General features: G+C 51.7%; 1 protein-coding gene across 1 annotated transcript; it reads left to right on the top strand.

Moving 5' to 3' along the window:
* Window positions 1-1,363: 1,363 nt before the first annotated feature.
* Window positions 1,364-7,683, top strand: Klhdc8a (kelch domain containing 8A). The gene is made up of 5 exons (XM_051147369.1): window positions 1,364-2,258; window positions 5,199-5,363; window positions 5,571-5,786; window positions 6,196-6,297; window positions 6,664-7,683. The coding sequence occupies exons 1-5, from the start codon at window positions 1,883-1,885 to the stop codon at window positions 6,855-6,857; spliced, it is 1,053 nt and encodes a 350-aa protein (XP_051003326.1). The 5' UTR covers window positions 1,364-1,882; the 3' UTR covers window positions 6,858-7,683.
* Window positions 7,684-15,995: the final 8,312 nt, after the last annotated feature.

Below are 15,995 nucleotides of genomic sequence, written 5' to 3' on the forward strand. Positions count from 1 at the left end.
GCGGGGACTCTAAAAGGCTACATACTGTATGATTTTATCCACATAACATTCTTTTCCCTTTTGAGGCAGGGTCCAGGACAGCCTGGAACACGATAGCTAGCAAGGATGACCTTGAATGACCCTCCCATCTCCAGCTCCCAGGAGCTGTGGATATGGACGTGCAGCACTGAGTGTTAGGTCACTGTGGTGGGGACCGAATCCAGGTTTTTTGCTTGTTAGAAAGTGAGCCACAGTCCCAGCTCCTTGTACAACCTGGCTGAAGTGATAGGATTTCAGAAACTACTGTCAGGGGCTGGGGAGGGAGGAGCTAGGAGGGATTATGGCATCTCCTGACTAGATAGCAAACGGTGACATGGGATCCTTGTAATGACAAGCTACTCTACTTGTGGCATTGTACTATAGCTGGGTAGGATATCGTACTGGAGGACACTGGATACAGAGAAAAATTTTTACAACCACTTGTGAATCTAAAGTTTATCACAATTTAAACTTTAGCACCTAACATGTGCACAACTCTGAGTTCCATCCTCAACACTGGGCAGAAATACTTACCAACACACACACACACACACACACACACACACACACACACACACACACACACACTGAAGCTCAGTTTTTCAGAGTGAACATTTCAACAGCAGTCTGTAAGTTTCCAGGTGGAATGAAACCAGATAGGAGGATCCTGTGGGCTTGGAGAGACACACCAATAAGCAGTCTGGTGTGTCATGGGTGTTTATTACTAGGGACTGTCATTCTCAAGGGTCTGTTGCTGGGTAGTCCTGCAGTTGGTGCCAATTTGTAAATGGGGTTTGCCCTTCTAGAGATACATGAAGGTTTGGGAGGATTCTCCCAGCTTTGTCTATTAGTGTGTTCAGTTGTGGCTCCCCTGTCTGACTTTATCTGCCGCTTTGTGGACGTGTCCACTCAGGAGGAAAGGAAGGTTCTGTGTGAATCACACGCATATGCGTGAAGATTGTTAGGTCTGAAGGTCCTCGCCACATGGAAGTCTCCTAACTCGCTTCTGAGGTTAGACCATATGAGAATACCTCCCCCTCACCCCCAAAACAAAGCCAGCCTGTCACGAACTGGGTCTGTGTACTGTAGACAAACTGGGTAATTGGCCTCTCCGCCTCCTCATCCAAAACAAACACTCGCAAACGCCCGCCCCCACGCTGGCAGGATCTGCCTGTCATCTGGGCACCGGCTCTTGCTCCGGCTGCTTCCGACCCTGTAGACACGGCAGGCCTTGCCCTTGCCCGCCCCGGCCACCCGGGCTGACGCACAGGCCACAGCCTCCACCTCCGGGCGCGTGGGCGCCTGCCCAGGTGTGACAGCTGCGGGGAAGCCGGGAAGAGGGGAAGCGGGGAGCCGGCATCCTCCGGCCCTGGCTCGGCTTCTAGCGGCCTCTTCGCCTGCGCCGGTGACGGCGGCGTGCGGGCCGGGAAGGGCAGGGCGCGCTGTCCTCCACTCCGCAGCTGCCAGGCAGGCGGTGAAAGCCTCGCGCGGGTGCGGGCGCCGCCCGGGAGCTAGTGCGGGGCAAACGCGGCGCCCACGCGCTGCGGGGTGAGCTCCGCGCTCTCAGGGACCGGACTGGGAAGGGGCGCATCTTGCAAAGTTGACCCACGGCGGGCTACCGCCGGCGTCCTGCTGCCCTAGATTCTCCTGGTTCTGCCCGCGGAACCAGGCGTGGAAGTCGCCGCCCCGCTGACACCCGAGGGACCGGGAGAAGCCAGCGGGCGTCGGCGGGAGCCCGCGCAGCGCGAGATGGAGGCTGCTAGAAGGGACTCGCTGGCCGGCGCCGTGTAGCCCGCTGGCCCCGGGGCTGGACCTTGCCCGGACGTTGTCGGGGAGCGCGAGCAGGGCCCTTCCCCGGGCTGCTATGGAGGTACCCAATGTCAAGGACTTCCAGTGGAAGCGTCTTGCTCCACTGCCTAGCCGCAGGGTCTACTGCTCACTGCTGGAGACCGGGGGTCAGGTCTATGCCATCGGGGGATGTGATGACAATGGCGTCCCCATGGACTGCTTCGAGGTCTACTCCCCCGAAGCCGACCAGTGGACCTCCCTGCCCTCCTTGCCCACAGCACGGGCTGGGGTAGCGGTTACTGCCCTAGGAAAGCGGATTATGGTGATCGGGGGCGTGGGCACCAATCAACTGCCTGTGAAGGTCGTGGAAATGTACAATATCGATGAAGGCAAGTGGAAGAAGAGGAGCGTCCTGCGCGAGGCTGCCATGGGCATTTCTGTCACAGCCAAAGGCAAGTGGGGCCAGGGTTGAGGGTGGGCACAGAGAAGAAAGTAATGGGTCATGGGGAAAACGGGTGGAAGGCAACATGATTGGGGGGGGCGGTACACACTCCCCATTAACATTCGAGCCTTACAGGAAGCATTAAACCTAGAGACCCATTGCCCTTACTTTACACACTGGAAAGGGAGACTGAGCAGGTGAAATGTCTAGGAATTCCATCTGATGCCAGGAGTCAGCTCCAACGGGTTCCTTCCAGCAGGCGGGGCAGGCCACTGCAGAGGGAGAGCCAAGGTGTGAGCTGATGGGGTTATCTGCAATGACTCTGCAGACCCTGGCGTTCAGCCGGATGACCACATTTGCCGTTGGCCACCTGCCTTCCCCCAACCTACCTATGTAGGTTCCCGAGGATGCCCACCCCATCCTTCTACCATCACCAGGCCCTGCCAAGGAGGCTATGGGACCCAGTCCCAGGATCTCCATTTACTCCTCACTGCAGTTTCAGAAGTACTAAGTGGGAGGCAGGATGTTCCCAAAGGTTGTTTCATGTTGTGTGTGATCCAGGTCCACCAAGTTTTCTGGCTTGCGTGTGGTTTTAAGATTCCTATTCTGCTTTCTCAAAGCCCTCGGCCCATTCTTCTTGGGCCTAAAACAGACTGTAGTATAGAGGGGGGTCCAACGGCAGTTTTGCTAACAACACAGAGTTTTATGAGAATGGGAATTAAAAGACCCTCCCAAGTTCATACACACTTGCCTTCACACGGCAGGCTTGGTGGGAGTGACCTTCATCTTTTCTGTCCTTCCCTGTCTCTCTGGCTACGCTACCCCAGCTGACTGCCTGGCATAGGGGCAGGTCAGAAACCAGCTTAAGCACTTGCTCTGTCCCTGGATTGCTCTTAGGCCCCAGAGGAGAAGGAAAAGGGTAGACAATCTGGGCCCTGAAAGTACCCTGGGGAGAGCCTGGAGCTCAGAACCCCTGGGGCAGGGTAGACAATAGGGTTTTCATGACCTGCCAGTCAGGGGGATAAAAAAGACAGGCCTGGGGCTGTAGGCCTATAATTCTAACAACTCTGGAGGCTGAGCCAGAGGAGTGGCAAGTTCAAGACTTGCCTAGCAGCAGGGCACTGTGGTGCATACCTTTAATCCCAGCACTCAGGAGACAGAGGCAAGCTGATCTCTTGAGTTCAGAAGCCAGCCTGGCCTACAAAGTTCTAAGACAGCCAGGGCTGCGCAGAGAAGCCCTATCTTGAAAAACAAAACAAAACCTCCCAAACAAACAAGAAAAGACTTGCCAAGGTTGAGGCAGAAGGATTATGAACTCAAGGGCAGTCTAAGCTACATCGTAAGACCTTATTAAAAAAAAAAAAAGAGATAGAAGGCCCATTGGTCCATGGGGACATGGAGAATAATGAGTAATGGACTACACTCCATCCCTAGCATCAATAAATTATGTTGAAAGTTAAGACTTAAGGCTTACCATTGATGCTTTATCCCTTCGTACTTTCAATATGCCCAATGAGATAAGTGCTATTTTCATTCCTATTTTAGAAGAAGCAGCATGAAGCCCAGAAAGGTTAATTCACCAAGGTTAAATAGATAGTTAAGTAATGGCCATCCATGCCTGTGCTCCAAACTATAAAGCCAGCCGGGTTCAGCAGTTAGGCCGGGAAAGGTTTACATGGCAGCCACTGTACTGGCTTCACAGCCTAACAGATGCTCAAGGGCCTTCAGTGCAGTGGGAGAAACAGATCAAGCTGGTAGCAGTTACGTGTGGCAACAGAGGCGTAGCGATGCCATCACTCAGGAGGCACCCAGCCAAGACCCCTGGGCCCTCCCCCCCCCCATTTTGCAGCTCAGGGAACCTCAGTTGAAGCTGGAAGGATGGGTCAGAACTGAGCAGAGGGCTGAATGATTGTGAAGTGGTTCGGGAGTTTTTCCAGGAGGGGACGTTTCCAGAAGGGAGGGAGGAATCAGGCGCTTGTCCTCAGGTCCTTCCCCGGCCCTTAGGCTTAGGGTTCCAGACCCCCTCCTAGTATAAGTAGAGTGGAAAGGGGATAGGGCTCACTTCTTGCAGTAGTGACTTCGAAGAGTCAAGGCGCCATCGAGAGGAAGGCTGTGAGGAAGGGCTGCTGGGAGCAAGAACTGTATGCAGGAACTGAAGATTCCTGAGAAAGGGCCCATCCAGCCAAGGCCTGGGGCGAGGGGGACACACATGCTCTCTGAACAGTGTACTAAGTTCCTGAAAAGCGACCTTCTGTCAAGAGCAGGGGAGAATTGGAGATGCCCCCTGCTTAGGAAAACCAAGCTCTCAGGACAAGGTTTCTCAAGGATCCGTTCCCTCGAAGCCGTCTCCTCATTCAGACTTGGCCTTATCCCATTCAGCACAGATGCCTCCTGCATCCTGCAGGCTTCTGGGTTTTGTGAAGGAGAATGGCATTTCCCCCACCAGAGTAGCAGATAGGACCACCGACCAACTGCTCAGTGTGTAGAAGAGTGACGGTGAGGCTGACTGTGATTCTAAAGGACCTCACCATATCTGGAGAGTTATCTGAGGATTTCTAGGGGACAGGTCACACTACTGGAAGCCGTGACAACGCCTCTTCTCTGGGCCTCCCCTTGGGCTGCCTAGAAAGGAGGCCCATGGAAGGACAAAGCTGCGAAGGCCTATCTAGGCCTGGACGTCTCTGCCGTCTGTTTCCGTGCAGGCTTTAGTGCACCAGGCTATGCCAAGGACTCGGCCTAAGCCGAGGCACACAGCCCAGCCAGAGCTTCAGAAAGGTTAACCGCAAGAGGGACTCTGAATGGTGATACCCACCCTACCAAAACAGCTGTGATCCACTGGCAGACCAGTGGCTGGCAACTTGGTGAGGCCTAGGAAAGGTGATGCATGCAGTTGGGCCAGTCTCTGGGTACCTGAAAGCTTAACCGTGTCTGTGTGTGGCCTTTTTCTTAGATTACCGAGTGTACGCCGCAGGTGGGATGGGCCTGGACCTTCGTCCACACAACTACTTGCAACACTATGACATGCTAAAGGACATGTGGGTGTCCCTAGCACCCATGCCCACCCCAAGATATGCTGCCACCTCCTTCCTCCGGGGATCCAAGATCTATGTGCTGGGTAAGGAAGGACCAGCGTCATTTGTTCATTTCCTGTTCTTGCTCCCTTGGGTGAATTCCCTGGGGAGTGATGCCCACATCCTGAGAATGTCCTTGGCTGTGGGGGATAATCACACTGGCCTGAATATTGGAAGGGAAACCTCAGCCCCATCTGTTCTCACGGGACTGCTCTTCTTTTGTCCACCCTGTACCCTGCCCCCACCTGCAGGGGGTCGGCAATCTAAGTATGCGGTCAATGCATTTGAGGTCTTTGACATAGAGTCTCGGTCCTGGACCAAGTTCCCCAACATTCCCTGTAAGCGGGCTTTCTCCAGCTTTGTGACCCTGGATAACCACTTGTACAGCCTGGGGGGCCTACGACAAGGTCGACTCTACCGGCAGCCCAAGTTCCTCCGGACGATGGATGTGTTTGACACGGAACAGGGTGAGCTGGGCTCTCGCCCCCTTGGCTACGTGCCTCTCTTCTGACTGATTACCCCTCCTCCCCCCCACTTTCTCCATCTTGGCCATCTTCCTGGGGCTGCTTGAATATCCAGGCAGGCCTCTCTGGAGTCTGAGCACCCCTCCTGGCTCATAGAGCTGTGGAAAATCTAAATAGAACAGGGGGCTCATGGGAATTGGGTACCTTAGACCGCGACAAGCACCAGAGAAGGCTGGAACGGTAGAGAGTGTCGTTTGAACCAGCAAGGGATGCTGTCTGCAACCCGAGCACAAGGGTGAACGGAAGGAGGTGCCCACCAGGCTAAGAGTCACTTGGGAGCCATCTGTATTTGTTAGGGGACATCAGCACCCAATCCTCTTTTCTCTGTCCTGTCATTACACATGGCTTGCAGGAGGATGGCTGAAGATGGAACGCTCATTCTTCCTCAAGAAGCGCCGGGCAGACTTCGTGGCTGGAGGTCTGAGTGGACGGGTCGTAGTGGCTGGGGGACTTGGTAAGGCTGGATCATCTCAACTGTGTGTGTGTGTGTGTGTGTGTGTGTGTGTGTGTGTGTGTGTGTGTGTGTGTAAAGCCAGGAGGGAGGCAGTGGTGTTCTAGAAACTTTCCACTCAAGTGGAGAAGACAGTCCTATTAAGATGAAAAGGCAGAGAGCAGGGGGTGGGGGTGGGGGGGACAGACAGGGGACAAAGTTGCTTGACAGGAATTTCTGGCCCAGGATGATAAAGAGAGAGAGCCATCCCATAGCCAAAGACAATGAAGTTGCTTGGCTGTTACTTCTGGGGTGGGACATGGTCACTATGGGACCAGGTTTGGCGGCTGTGCTCCTTGGTCTATGGTCTGACTCCCCCTGTGTTTTCAGGAAACCAGCCCACTGTCCTGGAGACAGCTGAAGCATTCCACCCAGAGAAGAAAAAGTGGGAGGCCCTCCCACCCATGCCCACGCCCCGCTGTGCCTGCTCCAGCATTGTCTTCAAGAACTGCCTCCTAGCTGTGGGGGGTGTCAGCCAGGGTCTGAGCAATGCAGTGGAGGCGCTGTACGTCTCTGACTCCTAGCTGGCTGGAGCAGCGCTTTTGCCTGGACCTTATCACTCCGAGACTCCTGACCTGAGGAACAGATCTCACCAAAGCAGTTTGGGCCACTTCCTCAGTCTCCAACTCTTGTTAAGAGCCAGTGGGGTCAAGCCCTGAGGCTCTCAGTGACCTCCCTCTGAACTCCCAATCCCAGAAAGGTGAAGAAAGCATGGCTGACTCCTCTAGTCAGTTAGAGCTGGGCTGTGGACTGGGGAGGAGGAGCCTCATATAGCGCTCAGACACAGAAAGGCACATGAATGCACCTGCCTTTCACCTACCTCCTGGGGTAAAGGGCAGTTGCCACCCAGAAGGGGAGCTGTTGTTGCCCTTCCCCATCTCTGAGGTAGTCTGAGGGTCATGAGAAAAACTAATGAAGGACAGGGTACCCCCAACCCTTTGTTTCTCTTTGGTTGACATCCATTCCCCCATATTGAACTCAGCTGTGGGCCTGTTCCAGCTCTCACCTACTTATCAGGAATTGAACTTGAAATTTAGGCATTGGGTAGGAAGGAAGCCAGGGGCTCCCACACCCCTCAGGCCAGCAGAAAGGACCCTTCCTAGTAGGATCTTGTTGGGCATGTGATGACAAGGTGTTACTATCTTCTGCATTCTGCCTTCTGCCACCCTCTCCTGGACCCAAGGCCTGCCCATCCCGTGCCCAAGCACTCTCAGAGTGTTTCTGGGTAAACCGCATTTACACTGTGGCTTCCAAATCCACAAAGGGTGGATTAGTTGCACTCTGGTTAATAACAGCAGCACAATGGTTGGCATCTTTACTCCTGTCTTCTTTGGACCCTGGACACAGGGCAGGGGGCCCTGGTTAGGAAACCCCATGAGACTGGGCTCTCAGACTAAATAGGGACCATTTTTTAAAGATTTATTTATTTATTATTATGTATATAGTGCTCTGCCTGCATGTACACCTACAGGCCAGAAGAGGGCATCAGATCACATTATAAATGGTTGTGAGCCACAATGTTGGTGCTGGGAATTGAACTCAGAACCTTTGGAAGAGCAGTCAGCGCTCTTAACCTCTGAGGCATCTCTCCAGCCCTGGCTATCTGTTCTTGACGTTTCCTGTTGAGTTCTACACCACCCCCCTCTCCCCGCCAGCCACGGCTGTCCCACTCTCTAATGGCGCAACCGATTTCTCTTCTCCCGGTGCACACACACACGGATGTATGACCAAGGTTGTGGTCACCCCGGTTTTGCCAGGTTATAGCCGTGTCGAACTTCGGTCAATTCAGCTGAAGCTCATTTTCGGCATGTTCAAACGATGAAAGGACTGTTCTTTGACTTAAAACAGTCGAGGGGTGGGGGTGGGGGGTGGGGGGAAGCCAGGAGGAGGGATATGCCTTCCCTGTAGCCAGCAAAGCCGCTCTTTGCGCTTCCTGTCATTAGTACTGGGGAAGGACCCAGGGTCGGGAAGAGCACTTGCCCAGCGTGCTCAGGCACCTGAGTCCCATTCCTAGCGCAAAACCCAAAGGGAGCTAGCTCTGAGTTAGCACCAGGGACACAAAGAATAAAACCCCCACCGAGGCCGTGGAGGAGGCCGCCAGGGCGCCTGCTTCACTCTTCACAAGGCTCCCACGGAGCCGGAGCTGGAGGACTGAGCCTATCAGCCTCAGAGGGTCTTTAAGGAGCGGTGGGTTATTGCTCCCTTTCTTCTTTGGGTTCCCGGAGAACACTGCCACCTGCTGGCCGAGCTTTTTTCCCCCTCACTGAGATGAATAGGCAAATTGCGGCCTAAAGAACAGACCACAAAGAAGCCTCCATTGCTTACCGATTCTCTACTGTTCAGTGCCCCTGAACTAACCATTAGAAAAAAGAGCTGAGCAGAGGTGGCGCACGCCTTTAATCCCAGCCCTCGAGAGACAGAGGCAGGTAGATCTCTGTGAGTTCGAGGCCAGCCTGGTCTACAAAACGAGTCCAGGACAGGCAAGGCTATACACAGAGAAACCCAGTCTCAAAAAACAAACACAAGCAAACAAACAAACCAAATCAAACAAACCAACCAACCAAATAAATAGAAAAAGAAAAGAAAAAAGGACTGAGGAGCTGCAGAAGATATGTGGCTTCTCTGAACAAGCTGCTTTACACTCCATCTCCCAATCCTAAATCCACTTCTGTCCTGCCCTCAATATCCCCAAACCATGAGGAGCCAAGCCTTACAAGGGCCTCTCTCCAGGCATAATGGTCGCATATCTCTGTGCATTGATCTGAATCCTTTCAAGACAGGTGGGGCCTGCCTCCAGGCCTCTCACATCCAACTGCCACAGGCCTGCCTACACCACCTACCTCGGAAGGTCCTGTACCCTCCTCTTCTGAATTCCCCAATCCATCTCACAGTGGTGAAGTCATTGATTCAGTGCCCTGGTCTGCTCTGAGGCAAGTCTCTTGAGCAAAGGACGGAGTAGCCACCAGCTGAGCCACATAATGAGACTCTGAATCTGAAACTGGACAGCATGGCACACACCTTGGATCCCAACACTCAGGAGGCAGGGGCTCTCTGTGAGCTTGGGGCCAGCCTGATCTACATAGTGAATTCCAGGAGAGCCAGAGCTACCTGGAGAGATCCTGTCTCACCTCCTCCCTCCCTGAAAAATTAGAACTCCTGAAAGGGCTTGGTTACCGGGGAAGTCATTGAGAGAATGCAGAGGCATTTCTGGGGATATGGGATTGTAACGCAGGCCAGAAGATCTGGAGCGGACCTCCTTATTCCTTGCTGAGGAGTGGGAAATTAAGGGCAAATGAAGCTCACCTCAATCGAATGGGATGGCCTGAGTTCCTCTTCTGAGGACAGTGGAGGAGGTAGAGACACCAAGGTACCATCCAGGATCAGGAGGACGCCCAGGGTGCTTTCACATGCGAGCCACACTTTCAAGACCTGTCCCAAGCTAATCTGTCCATGGGACAATCAGTCCCAGGAACCAGAGGAGAAAAAAACAAAAAACAAAAAAACAAAAAACAAAAACAAACAAACAAAAAACCAAAAACTAGTCCTGTGAGAGTGAAGCTTCTTTCCTCTGAGTCTCTTTCTAACAGTGTCTTGCATGTGCATTGATCTTATGGGACTCCCCACCCACGAGCCCCATTTCCAGCCTAGCATGGGGGTGTGTGGTCATTTTTCCAATCCTCCTCCTCACTCTAAAGAATGAACTGTCATCTTAGGGACCCTGAACTCCTAACCCATGTAGTACAGCTGATACAAATTGGGAGTGAACACCCGTCCTACTCTATAAACACAGGCCCGCCCTCACAGCATTGTAAACACACTCTACTGTCTCTTAGCTCTACAAGAATAGGGAGACCAGCAAGGGGTTTCACGCATGAATCCAAACACCATGTGACCCGTTCAAGCAGGCCAAATGCATTAGCCAGGGGCTCAGGGGTAATTCTAGTGGTGGTTTAAGTGTGGGGGATGGAACTATTGCAGTGACATCAACACAAGGCAGTTCTCTCAGTTGAGAGCCAGAGAGGTAGACAAAGTGCTTTTGACAAATTGAGCCAATAAAACTGTCACAGGCATTCACTTTCCAGGAATACCATAAAGAAAATACCACAGACCAGGGGGTGGCTGGAAACAATAGGAAATTTGGGTCACACATCTAGAGGTTAAAAAGTCTGAAATCAAGATGTTTAGAAGGGCAGTGCCCCGGCTGATGGCTCTTGGAGAGGACTGGCTAGGTGGGGCTGACCCCGACTGGGCTCTTCCTGGTTTCAGTGGCATTTGGAAGTCCTTGGTTTACTTTAGCTTGCGGCAGTATTGATTTAGTTGCACCTGTCTTCACACAGCCACTCCAGCATGACTGTGGCCAAGTGTCCCCGACTTTATAAGGACACCAGTCAATCAATGGGCAGAGGCCCATCATAGCCAATAGGACTTCATTTTAAGCTGATTATATCTGTTTCCGAGCTACTAGAACAGGGGGTCTCAACCTACATACAGTTCACAACAGTAGCAAAATTAGTTACAAAGTAGCAACTGTAAGGGTCCAAGAATCGCTGAAGAGAGATCCCAGACTCAAATAGTATGCAAAAGCAAAGAGTGTTTACTCTGCAGAAACAGCCAGCATGCCGGAGGGGACCATTTCTACCAAATGGCTTCGAAGGCTCCTTTTAAAGCCAGAAAGGGGAATTCCAGTTGTGGTTAGGAACTCTTTACCAGGATTAGTCAGGCTCATGGTAAAGGGTACATATTTGATTGGTTGGGATCTTAGGGAAAGAAGGTCACCTCCTATCTAGTGTAGCCCCAGGCCAGATGTCAGTTGCTGATTTATTTCCCTTCTCCCGTGTGGTGTTTTGTTTTGTTTTTGTTTTTGTTTTTGTTTTTGAGACACCAATGGCTGCTGCCTCTAGGAAACTGGAGCTTAGGCCTATCGTGAAGGCCTCATTTTAAAATGAAGTGAGTTTGGCCCTCTCACAGCAAAATAGTTTTACGGTTGGGGGTCAGCGCAACACGAGGAACTGTATTAAAAGGATGCAGCGTTAAGAAGGTTGAGACCCACTGTACTGGAGATGTGAGGACACAAATCAACTCATTACCTACCATACCAAGCACGACAAGACAAGCTGAGTAGGGAGAGCAAGGATTCGCTGAGCCCTGGACTTCCTGCATCAGGCCCTGTTAGTGCTGGGCCTCCACAGAGAAGCACGAGTGCCTAAGAGCGCACCTTTCCTGCGCAGCTGAAAGAGGCCAGGACAAGGCAGGCATCTGAGAAGACCCCCAGCGCAGCTGAGGCTTAGAGAGGAACGCTTGGCGTGTGTTCCCACCGGTCGTGTTTCTCCGACCTTGTCCCTCCCCAGCCACAGTGCCAATGGCGGGAGGTATGGTCCCCAGGGAAGGCGGGAGAGCCGGCTGGCTGGCAGAGCCAGATGCCCTTAGTGCCCTACATCAATGTCAAGGAGAGCTGTGTTCTCCCCTGCGCTCCGCTCTGTCTCAATGGCTTGAAGTACAGTCTGTTTTCTCAAACGTTAAAGTAACTTGGGTGCCACAGGCAGCTGTGATCCTGCCTTTCAGAAGCCCCAGAGCCCTCATTTGCCGTGTGCAGCAAAGTGCTCGGAGTCCACTTTCCCCAGCCCAGGGTGCGGAAAGGTGAACGCTGCAGGCCTGCAAGCTGAGTGTCTTGACTGCCTTAAACCAGCTCCCTGCACTGCCTCCAGCACCTCAGGGCCCATCAACCTCACACCTACACTCCCGGTACCCTACACTCCTTCTTTCTCTTTTCACACTTATACCCTCACCCCGCTTACACATGCACTCCTCACTCACGCTCTTATTCAGACACACCTCCCTGGGCACACTCTTCATGCAAATGACCACCCACACTCCCAGCCACAGTCACGTACAATCTTTACAAACGTACACACACACCCCCTTATGGACATCTGTCATGCACATAGCTTTGATCTCACACTGATACACACACTCTCTCAACTGTAGGTGGTGGACAGACTTAGAATCACCCCACTCCTTGTTTTTGAGACATAGTCTTATTGTGTAGCCCCACTGGCCTTGGTGAACTTGCTATGTCGACCAGGCTAGCTTTGAATTCATAGAGATCCATTTGCTTCTGTATTCTGAGTCCTGCAGTTAAAGGCATAGGCCACCATGGCTTTCTCAGAATGCTTTTCAGTCATTTGGCCATGCCTCCAAGCTCAGAATCCTTATTATTCAAAGGATGAGTTGCTACAGCATTCTGTAGTTCCAGCCATGGCAAGGGTCACCTGCTGCCCCAGATTGCATGCTCTGCAGCGTCCATGCCACTAACGATTCCATGCCACAGTTTGCCACCATGGCTAGAAGAACTTTTTAACCCACGCTTAGGCCGGCATCCCTCTGTTTTACAGGGAGGAGACAGGCCTAAAAGGTGTCGTGTGTTCTGACTCCTGACAAAGCTGCTGAGGGCCACCAAGAAGGAGTACCTGGCCTTCCTCACTTACTCTTCCTGCTCAGCACCTTGCTGGTACCTGGTGCCATGCCAGCACAGACTGCAGCACTGTGCTGATAAGTGAACAACAGAATGTTCTTTCAAGTGGCTTTCCCTAGGGAGGAGCCAGGAAGGCCCAGTGCCTAAGCCCCATCCTTAATCTGACCAGATATTTCCTATTGCTCTAGAGATAGCTTTGTGTGTGTGTGTGTGTGTGTGTGTGTGCAAATTTTGGGAGCCACCTCCATTCTCCAAAGAGGAAATAGCTCATAGGTGACTCAGAGGGTCTTTAGGAGGATGGATGAGGACAGAGAACTGTCTGGACATTTGTTATGTGGTGGGACACCTCCGAGTTCATGGGCCTGAGGGCTGTGGGGAGTTAAAATTTGCCTTCTCATTTGCCTATGCCATGAGGAACTGTCAGGTTGGACTCCCAGCTGGTAGCTAGTGGCCTTGTAGTTTGTCAGAGCTTCCATTGGGGCTGTTCCAAAGGGGCTGAGGTCAGTGTTTTGTAGTGGCCCACCCTGCCCTCTCACCTGGACAAGATAACAACTCAGAATCGTCAGACTTACCATTCAACGGAAAATGGACATTGCTCCTCTTCTTAGCAAATCAGTCTCAAAAGCAAACACATATAAAAAAGCAATGACATATAACTCATATTCCCAGAATCCTCTGCTCCACATTCCCCACTTTTAGAAGGGGACTTAATGAGAGCTTCCCTTCCACGTTGTTCTGGTTCTACCTGTGACATGAGCTTCTAGAAGCTTAGAGCAGCAGGATCTACCCTGGACAGCATCTCTCCCTCACACAGTTACTGTCTTTCTAGTGGAAGTTTTCTTAAAACAAAAACAAAAACAAAAACAAACCAAAAACTAATTACGGGCTGGGTATAGTAGAGCACGCCTTTAGTCTCAGCACCAGGAGGTAGAGGCAGGTTGATCGCTGTGAGTTCGAGGCCAGCCTGGTCTCTAAAGCAAGCTCAGGACAGCCAAGGCTACACAGAAAAACCCTGTCTCAAAAAACAAAAACAAAACAAACAAACGAACAAAACAAAACAAAGAAACCCAGTTATGCCAGTTACGTTTTTCTTTTAATTTCAAGTGTGGGCTATGGGGTTGCTTTTAGTTTGCCCACAGCTGATGAGTGTCTCATGCTAGCTCAGAGAGGGGCATGCTTTTTTGCCAGCTGCAGATAGTTTAATTCAGGGACTCAGAGAGGGTATAAATGACAGAGCCCAGAGAGGGGACAAGGACACTCCAAGAGAGAGAAAAGAACACATCTAGGTGGTCAGAAAACACTCCAAGAAAGGACACTCAGAGAGAGAGAGAGAGAGAGAGAGAGAGAGAGAGAGAGAGAGAGAGAAAACACTTTGAAGGACACTAGAAGGAGGCTTTTAGGAGACAGTCAGAGGAGAAAGGCTTGCTGGATATTCTGACGACTGAGATTGGCATTGCCCCCAAAGAACCCTACAATCCTAAACAGCCAGAAGAAGCTAAAGAGAACTCTGCGTTCTTTCCCGTCTAACTTTTTCTCCTACTTAGTGGTGGTGGTGGTGGGGCGGGGAAGATTGGAAGGAAGGTAGAGGTATAAGTTAACTAAAATAAAATAGTTAATAAAAACAAGGCATCTACGGTCTTCCTTCAGACTTTCATTATGACACAAAAACATTTTAGTACCCTCTTTGCCCAGGTTCTCCCTGGACTCCCTCCATCTTTTCGGAGATCTTGGCTATAAATCTGACTTCCTGCTATGGAACTCAAACCTCCCTTCAGCATCCCAGCCCTCATAAAATTCCCAGCCTCAGCTCCCCATAAAGACTAGCCTTCCATCCTGCATCCTCCCACCCAATATTCCAGCCTCCTTTTCTCCTTAGCCCTCCCCACACACCTGTCCCCTCCACCCTGAACACCCCTGTCACCCTAGTTCTCTTTCCACATTTTTGTTTTGTTTGGTTTCAGTTTTTGATTTTTCGAGACAGGGTTTCCTTGTGTAGCCTTGGTTGTCCTGGACTCACTCTGTAGATCAGGCTGGCCTTGAACTCACAAAGATCCACCTGCCTCTGCATCTCTGAGTGTTGGGATTATAGGTGTGCACCACCATGCCCTGCTCGTCCCACATTTTTTTTTTAATGTCTCCTAAGACTGTGTTGGTGTCACTGAACCATGAGAGCCTGTCAGGTGGGGACTAAATGTATAGTACGGTCAAATTAAAGTTAGAAAGAAAAAAAGCTCAGAGACAGCACTGACTGTGAAAGGAATCCTTATGCTGCCTGCTTTCCTTCTTAAGTTCTTCCCCAGCCTCTGGACATAGAGCCAGGCAAGAAACTAAGCAGAATTTTAAATCCCCTTGCTTATGGATGGGCTCCCTCAGCTCTTCGTTGTGGACTTCAGTAGGGGTTCTAGGTCAGCGTTTTATGAGCTGTGGTGACTGTGGCTTGTTAATCCACCTTGCAATAGCAGCCCTCTAATACCAGACTGTACCAGTGTTATTCAGGGCCATGAGGAATGCTGGCTCCCACCTTCCTTTACCCAGGGCCAGGAGACGCTGACCCAGCTAAGGAATGTGCTTTGCTTGGGGTTAACATTCCAGGATCAGCTTGGGACACCAAGGGCTTGTGTTGGCAGCAGAAGCCAAGCACCAGGCAGACAGGGGAGTACAACACACACACACACACACACACACACACACACACACACACACACGCGCGCGCGCGCGCAACTCAGCATTTAGCCTTTTTCTGTATTTCCCAGTGATTCCTGGTGCTCCCCTGAAGGGAGGCAGGACCAGCAGGAAGAAAATATTCTCCCATTTCTGCGAAGGGGACATTTATATGAAGTGAAGCTACCAGGCCCTGAGCCACAACATCCTTTGCCATAAATCTCACCTTCTGGGGGAGCCTAGAACTCTCGAAAACCACTTCCAAGTTCAGAGTTTCATTAGACCAATTAGATGTAGGGAAACTCAGTCGCCTGGTCCAGGTCATGTGGCCAGCAGACAGGAGAGCCCTGTCTCTGACTCCCACGCAGGCTGTTGTGTTCCCTGCCTCATTTGCATCAACTACCCATGCACCCAGCATCTAAGCCAAGGCTCAGTGAAGGGGCATCAGGGCTGTGTGCCTCGGCGTGTTGGCAACTGGAAAGGCAGGGGTTATTTTTATTGACTTGCAATCCATCTCAAGCCATCAAGC

This window comes from Acomys russatus, chromosome 6, assembly GCF_903995435.1.
Source record: "Acomys russatus chromosome 6, mAcoRus1.1, whole genome shotgun sequence".
NCBI lineage: Eukaryota > Metazoa > Chordata > Mammalia > Rodentia > Muridae > Acomys > Acomys russatus.